We start from the raw sequence: 7,543 nt of genomic DNA on the forward strand, positions 1-7,543 counted from the left end.
GACTAATTCGACCGTTCCTAACGGGTCTGACTGAGAGATGCTTTAAGTTTTATGAAATTGATGTGCGTACAATGAAAGCCGTACGATTTTCGTACGACATGATCTCACGCCCATCTACAAAATTCAACCCGACTGACGACGTCATACGAAGATCGTACAAACTTTGTCGTACGTGTAGCAGGGCTCACAGCTAACTCTGGAGCGCGTCCGACAACTTCCACTCCCTAACCAGCTGAAGCCTGAAAAAGCATCAACAGAATACGTATGTCACAAGTCAAATAGTCCGCCCTTAAACTCAGTCACTCTTGTTTCTCCGGCTACAAACAAAAAATTCAAGTAGGTTTCCGGCCTGCCCACCACAGCCATCAAACTATCTATCTACACAAACAATAACGCTGCATTTATACTAGTTATCCTTTTGGCAATATAGATGAGAAGGGAAGAAGATATGACTAGCCTATACACAGCAAAAAATATAGGACAGGCAGCATATATGAAACTTCAGAGTCTATCTAGTTATGTGGTTCTACGCTCTCCAGTGGTATGTTAATGTCAGGTATAACGGTTGCGTCTGCTTCACGAGTCTATGTCCATGCGTCCCAGCTCAGGCACAGGAGGTTGGGGGGTAGCGGCTCCAGAACAGGTCTCCTCTGACTGACAATGCGGTTCATCTAAACTTTTAGGGCTTGCTTCTGTGTTGTCCTGGCGGGATGAAACCGGCAGTTCAGCTTCACACTCATCTTGTTTCATCTCAGGCTGATCAGGAGCAGGCAATTCAAGTGGTATGTTAATGTCAGGTATAATGGTTGCCTCTGCTTCGCACAAGTCTATACCCATGCGTCCCAGCTCAGGAACAGGCAGTTGGGGGGTAGCGGCTCCAGAACAGGTGTCCTCTAACTGACAATGCGGTTCATCTAAACTTTCGGGGCTTGCTTCTGTGTTGTCCTGGCGGGATGAAACTGGCGGTTCTGCTTCAAACTCCTCTCGTTTCATCTCAGGCTGATCAGGAGCCGGCAATTCATAGGGAGCGGCTCCGGCACTGGTATCCTGCGGCTTACCATGCGGTTGATCTGAACTTTCGGGCCTCACTAGTGTGTTGTCCTGCCGGGGTGAATATGATGATTCTGGTTTACATCCCTCTCGTTCAGGCTGCTCAGGAACTGCAAGTCTCTGGGATGCAGCTCCAGAGCTGCCATCCTGCGCTTCACAGTGAGGTACATCTGCACTCTCGACAGCAAGTCTTATTTTTGTGTTGTCTTGGTGAGGTGAATCTGACGCTTCTGCCTTGCGCCAGTCTCTTTTCACCCCTCGTTGCTCAGCAACTGGCAAATCATGGGACACAGCTTCAGAACTGCTATTCTGCCCCCAACAATGAGGTTCTTTCATCCGATTGTTATTGGCATGCTCATGCCGGACACCCCTAGTTGCTCTCTCATGAAATGAAGGCACGTCTCTAACTCGGGCACCAACTCCCTGGTGGGGTGCTTGTCCCCTGTATGTGCATGGTGCTCTTCGTGGATGATTCCCGAGCCGCTTCTCTTTGTTCATACTCCAAAGGTGAGGATCAGCATTTCCATATGAACTGAACCTTCTTTGCGAAGAAGCTGGCCGTAACGGATAACCAGTCCTGTTCTGAAAGTCCCTGCTGCAGTGACCTCCTGAAGGTTGCTGCCATGTACCAAGAATACTAGTTTGGTTGTGTGATTCTGCCCTCCAAACTGATCCAGGAGTAAGCCTGCCATTGGCTGTTTGAGAAGTACTGCACAAGGGTTCTTGATCAGTTCTGCTATGATAGTGCTGCCCGGGATGCCGCTCAACATGTCCTCTAAACCCTTCAGGAGCACCACGTTTGTCACAGGAAGGTCTGTACCTGTTGGGCCAGTATTGATCAGCAGGGATACCTCGTGATTGATTATTGTAGTCACCGCCATAAAAGGTTCTTCTGTGCTGCTGAAAGTGTGTTCTGTGAATGTCCTCTCTGGAAGGTACAAAAATAGGTCTGTTTGGGTGACAAGAATTTGGTCGCAAATCATGGTCATTTGGTTGCCAATTATAACAATTATTTATGCTCCGTGCACCACCAGAACCTGGAATCTGACTCTGTCTTATCGGCAGGCTGTTGCCAGCTATGGTTGAACCACCCCTTGCCCTTAATGACCATGATGACACTCCAGCTGCATCAATTGTGCGGCCATTTCTCTGATGAGCAAAAAAAAAGAACTAATGTAAGTATATTTGGAAGAACAGAGATTTGAAAGACAAGTTTTCTCATCCTCCAAATCTTTTTACGGTCTAGGATACGGGAGACTATGAAGGATACTTTTGCTGAATAACACAATGTGACTGAACACTGGATCAGAGACAATAAATTAGTTAGCACTTAGCACTTAGCATATCCATCCTAGTTCAAGCTTTCATACATACTAAATTACATTTCCTTTTCCTAATTTGGGTTATTTTAGGAAATTGGGTTCACCAGACTCGTGGCAGAGCAGTGTTGTAACAAGATTTCTTTTCATACCACAAGGGTATTACCTTGATTGCAAGCCTCATTGTTTCTGCTAAATGCTTGTCCTTGAGAGCATCAAAGAAACATCCACGTTTTTTCGAATCATTGACTAATTCTGCCCATACTGAATTGCTTGCAAGCAAAGTGACTCCATTTCCAAGGATCCAAAGGCAGTGCCTGTGGCAAAAATACAGAGATATGTAAATGAAAATGCAGTGTAAACTAATTCTTGAATATCACCAAATTAAGAAATCTTACTTTGCTCTTGTCAAAGCCACATTAATTCTTCCAGCATCAGAGAGAAAACCTACTTTCCCATCTTTGTTGGACCTAACTGTTGAAATTAATATTATGTCTTCCTCACCACCTTGAAATCCATCGATAGATTTTACTGTAACAGACAGAAACTCATGTTTCTCAAACTTTCTTCCAATTCTTTCTTGCATTGCAATCACTTGGGCAGTATATGGAGATATTACACCAACACTGGTTCTCTGCCTCTTCTCCCAGCATTCTACAGTAGTTTTACACAGACAGTAATTAGCTTTATTCAAATCCTGAAGCTTAGCAGTACTTATTTTCATCCAACATGACATGTGATAGGTGAAGATTTGGATATACCTTTCGCAAGTCTTTCGATGATATTGGCTGCTACAGCAACCTCAACCATATTTTTCGAACTCTGGCCAAGGTCATCAAGCATTTCCATATCATTTTCAATATGAATGAATGAATAAGCACCATAAATACTTCCAGAGAGATAATTCTTGGTATAATCTTTCTGTTTGACACTGGGACCATCCAAAATTCGGTTACCATAAAAGTTGGCATTCGGAAATTTATTAATGCAAGGGTGCATTCTATATTGTACTTCCAGCAAGTGCTTGGTGTAACCCATTGTACACAATCTCTCGTAGAGGCTTCGGCCAAAGTCAGCATCTTTAGCAATCTAGCAAGTAGCAGTAAGTAGAAAGTATCAGCAACTAAGGAAGTCTGGAAATAATTATCAGTAACATATGCGATGATAACAAAATATGACACACATTCTTATAAAGAAAATAATACCTTGCTCTTTACCAATGATGATAGCTGGTTTTCATCCCCAATTAGTAAAACATGTTCTATTCCTGGAAGCAAGAGAGGAACCAGCGATTCAGATTCTTTTAGCTGTGCTGCCTCGTCAACAACCAAGATGCTTATAGGCATCACACCTTGCAGCCTGAACAACTCAAACGAACCAGAAGCAGTGCAAAATATGAGTTTTGCTTGCTTCAAACACAAGTCCCTGACTGAAGATTCATTCTCTTCACAAGGAAACCGCATTTTTGAAAGATCCATCAGGGTTTTAATACACATAGAGTTTATCTCCGAAGGGTTATCTAGAGAGATGTCATGGTCAGGAAGATCCTCGGTTGCATCATCTGTCAGGTCATGATGACCAATAGAAGGGTCAGAAAGTTCATCGGAGGGCTTGAAGATTGTAAAAAGATCATCATCAGAGAGATCATCTGCACAGAATAACTGCTGCACTTTGTGTACCAAACTTTTCACAAACATCATCTTGTCAAAGTTCTTGCCTAGGGTATCCGCTGGAAGATGGTTGAAGAATGTATCAATACAAGCTACCAATTCTTTTGCTAAACTGCTGAAGTTACTTGTAAAATACTTTTTAAAAGTAGGGCTGCATTCATCACTGCTTGCTTGTATATCTAGGGACAGTTTGTACCTAGAAGTGCAATGTTTTAGGAATTTTAGGACAGAATCCACGCAATGCTTCCACCCAACTTCTCGGTTAAAGCACCTCAGCAACTTCTTGACACGATCATCCAAATATATTTTTGACAACTCCTTGCCAATGTGCAGACGGTCCTTGTTGCCATATAAAATGATGTCACCAAAGGAGTAATGATGGCTTAGAGAGAAGTCCTCAATCAACCCAATAAGACGAGAAGCTACTTGCAAGACAGCCATGTTGGTTGGAGCACACGCAAGAATTCTCTGTTTCTTCATCAGAAGCATGTGTAATGTTACTGCAAGTGTTGTAGTTTTACCTGTGCCAGGTGGGCCCCAAACTAGCCCCACAGAAGATCTATGACAACAATTACTTGCTGAAATACATCTTGCTATTGCATTAAGCTGTGAGACATTCAGCTTAAAATTGCAGAGTTCATCCTTGATTTCCTCATGTGATTTATTGCTGCAGTAGTTACAATGCCTAATAGCCTGCAGCGTCAATATGAAAGAAAAATAAAATAAGCATTGAATACAGAATGCAAAAGGACACAACAGTTGCATAGAGGGACTATGTAAACAAAGAAGAGAAATGTGGAACAGAAAGACAAAGCATACATCACATTCAACTTTTACAATAAGAACGTCTCTAGCTACTTAAGTAAAAAATGACAATGCAAATGAAGGCCGTGACATAAAGCTAAATGGTGGCAACGTAATGATAGGGATGAGATACAATAAGTCACAACATGTACAGCTAAACCAGACACCAACGAATCAACATTAAGAACATGACATTGACCATACTGCATGACCTGGGAAGTAGTCTTTTACAAATTCTGATATCCATATATCATATATCAATTATTACATCGACAAGATTATGCAAATTTATGAGTACAGTAACACAAAGGCTCCACATTTAGTTAAATAGCATGTAAGTGAATACATACATTCTTCCATTCTCGCAAAAAAAAAAAGTTAAGATGAACTAGTATCAAAGTATGCAGTTCATTCACATGGTATAAAAGATATGGAACTTGATGATCCTTAGGTACCTCCAAACACGTACATATTATCACATGAATATACCATATGCATTTTGTACATGCCAAAGCAGTTTAATCGCCTGATCAGTGCAAATTGATAATGGGAGGAGACACTGAAACTGAAAGACTTACATTATTGTTTTTGCCCAGCATGTTCAGAATGACTTTTGTATCCATTGTCAGCCCCCTTCGGAGCACAACCCAAACACGATCATATGTTACCATATTAGTTAGGTGCATAGCATAGAAGGACCATCGTCTTGACGAATTTCCACACATCCCTGTTTCATTTAGTTCCTTCAGATCACTACACTTTTCAAGGGGCTTTCTACCTTTTGGTGGTTCTTTTCTGATTTCTTCATTGATAGATGAGTTTCTGGATTTCAGAGCCGTTGCTTCTTGATCCAGTATCTCCCATGACTTATCCAACTCTTCAGTGTACAACTTCTCATACTTGTTAACACCCATTTGCTGCCGTTCATCTCCATCAGCCCCAGTCTCCATCCATCGTGATGCCTTTACGGTCATCTTATTGCCCTGGACCTTATTAATCCATACGATGACACAGGATTTGGACTGTTTGAGAATATCAGATTTATTTGCTGGTCTTGTTTCTGAAATAAGTAGCACATCTGCTGCTTTCGGCCTATATCCATCAGTCCCAGAACCAGACACCCCCATCCATCTGTCGAGCTTGACCTCATACAGTCCTTTCCCCTTTTTCACTGCATTGACTGATAGCACTTTTGCATATGGAGCTCCAGAGATGTCCTCCATGCTTGAAGACATATCATCCCGGACCTCCTCTAGAAGTGGCCCGAAAAACGATGTCATGTACTGCTCCATGCTGTTAAATGTCTCTGGGATCTTGGACACCTGTAATGACATTTCATTCCATGAATCCATAGTGTGTGTTTTCTGACGATTGGCAAAAACACTGTTCATATAACTAATAAACAGCATAGCAACTAGGCTTCCTTTGTTAAGGCACTTGAGCATTTTGATTTCTCACAGTTCTATTGCAGATTTTCCATTCGTAGGGCACAAAATGAATGTGCTTCTATGCTCCCCTAAAAAAATGGAGAACTCTACTACTAAAATGTTTCTTCAGATCCACGCGGAGGTTAGGGTTCGTCATTCGCAACCCACACCAAGTAGCCAGACAGCAAATCGAGAGGAAGGGGGGTTAGGGCTCGTCGTTACCTTGTTGCGGAGTAGGTCCTTGTTGAGGATTTGGTCCACCGACCACGAGAGCACCACCTCGGAGAGGCCCTGGCTCCGCCACTGCCACAGCGAGTCGCCGGAGGAGGCCCGCGTCGGCGTGGGCTGCTGAGGGTCGTCGTCGCCGCCGTCGTCGAACGCGCGGGATGACTCGGCGGGATCGTCGTTGCGCATCCGGTCGCCCGGGTCGCCACCGCTGCCGGCGTCGTTAGGTCGCCGCATTTCGCCGCGGCGTCGACTGCGAGGCGGAGGCTGGCTCGCTGCGATGATACTTTGGGGGATTAAATCCTAGGTGTAGTGACTTCTTGCTTCTGAAATCTGACTTTTCTGATTGGTTGCTGCATTCTGGGATTGTGCCCGTCTGTCGGACTGCAATCTCGTTGTTGTTTTGGTTCTAGCAGATTTTTTTTGTCCTACGCGTTGGGCTTTGGGCCAGTTCTTGGTGGCTTCGAGGGCGTGCTGACTTTGGGTAGGTTAGCTTTCCTACCTAGCCCAGGCCATCCCTGAATTCTTCACACCAAATGTGCTGTCCTGGAAGCCCTCCCTAAATTCTTCACACAAAATGGACTATCCTAGAAGCAACTTTCGCAGGACCTTCAAAACATGCATGAAGGGTGTTTCATAATTTTTTGAAGGCTATCGAGGCGACGCTCAAACTCAGAGTTGTTATAACGCAGTTTTCATAATCTTTCTCCTTTTCTGGTTGTATCAACTCAATACTCTCTCATGAAATAAGCTTTCGTCCTGCTATATTAATATAGCAACCATCCGATACAACTGCGAGGCCACCGCGGGGGCAAACAACACATTCAAGTCCAAAAGAAAAAGCAGGAGAAAACAAGAGAAACAAATGCCAACAACGCGCCAGATCAACGAAAGCGGCGATTTTCCCCAACCGATGTGTCCTCTGAAAGATTCCCACCATGCTCCTATGCGTTCGAATTTGTCGTGTACCAAGCAACACCTTCAAGAAGGACTACGACGACGACGACGCTGCTGCCCGAACTGGTCCTAGGATTTCTCCCGGTACACA

The 7,543-nt window shown here is 43.7% G+C and overlaps 1 protein-coding gene across 2 annotated transcripts; it reads right to left on the reverse strand.

Moving 5' to 3' along the window:
* Window positions 1–265: 265 nt before the first annotated feature.
* Window positions 266–6,954, reverse strand: LOC123181534 (uncharacterized). 2 transcript variants are annotated; one of them, XM_044593816.1, is made up of 8 exons: window positions 6,493–6,954; window positions 5,422–6,165; window positions 3,721–4,732; window positions 3,575–3,636; window positions 3,131–3,458; window positions 2,768–3,023; window positions 2,536–2,686; window positions 266–2,199 (listed from the first exon to the last, which is right to left on the reverse strand). In XM_044593816.1, the coding sequence occupies exons 1-8, from the start codon at window positions 6,730–6,732 to the stop codon at window positions 577–579; spliced, it is 4,416 nt and encodes a 1,471-aa protein (XP_044449751.1). In that variant the 5' UTR covers window positions 6,733–6,954; the 3' UTR covers window positions 266–576. The 2 variants fall into 2 exon arrangements, with proteins under 2 accessions (XP_044449751.1, XP_044449750.1); XM_044593815.1 differs by having other exon boundaries at window positions 3,575–4,732; window positions 6,493–6,953.
* Between the last annotated feature and the right edge of the window lie 589 nt (window positions 6,955–7,543).

Source organism: Triticum aestivum, chromosome 1D, assembly GCF_018294505.1.
Source record: "Triticum aestivum cultivar Chinese Spring chromosome 1D, IWGSC CS RefSeq v2.1, whole genome shotgun sequence".
NCBI lineage: Eukaryota > Viridiplantae > Streptophyta > Magnoliopsida > Poales > Poaceae > Triticum > Triticum aestivum.

What these genes read in the sequence shown, in the direction of transcription:
- LOC123181534 (XM_044593815.1), bottom strand. Translation starts at nt 6,732, where the DNA reads ATGCGGCGACCTAACGACGCCGGCAGCGGTGGCGACCCGGGCGACCGG. An exon ending in CATCATTGGTAAAGAGCAAG is followed by an intron (nt 3,459 to 3,574) that starts GTATTATTTTCT and finishes GCTACTTGCTAG; the next exon opens with ATTGCTAAAGATGCTGACTT. An exon ending in CATCGAAAGACTTGCGAAAG is followed by an intron (nt 3,024 to 3,130) that starts GTATATCCAAAT and finishes AAACTACTGTAG; the next exon opens with AATGCTGGGAGAAGAGGCAG.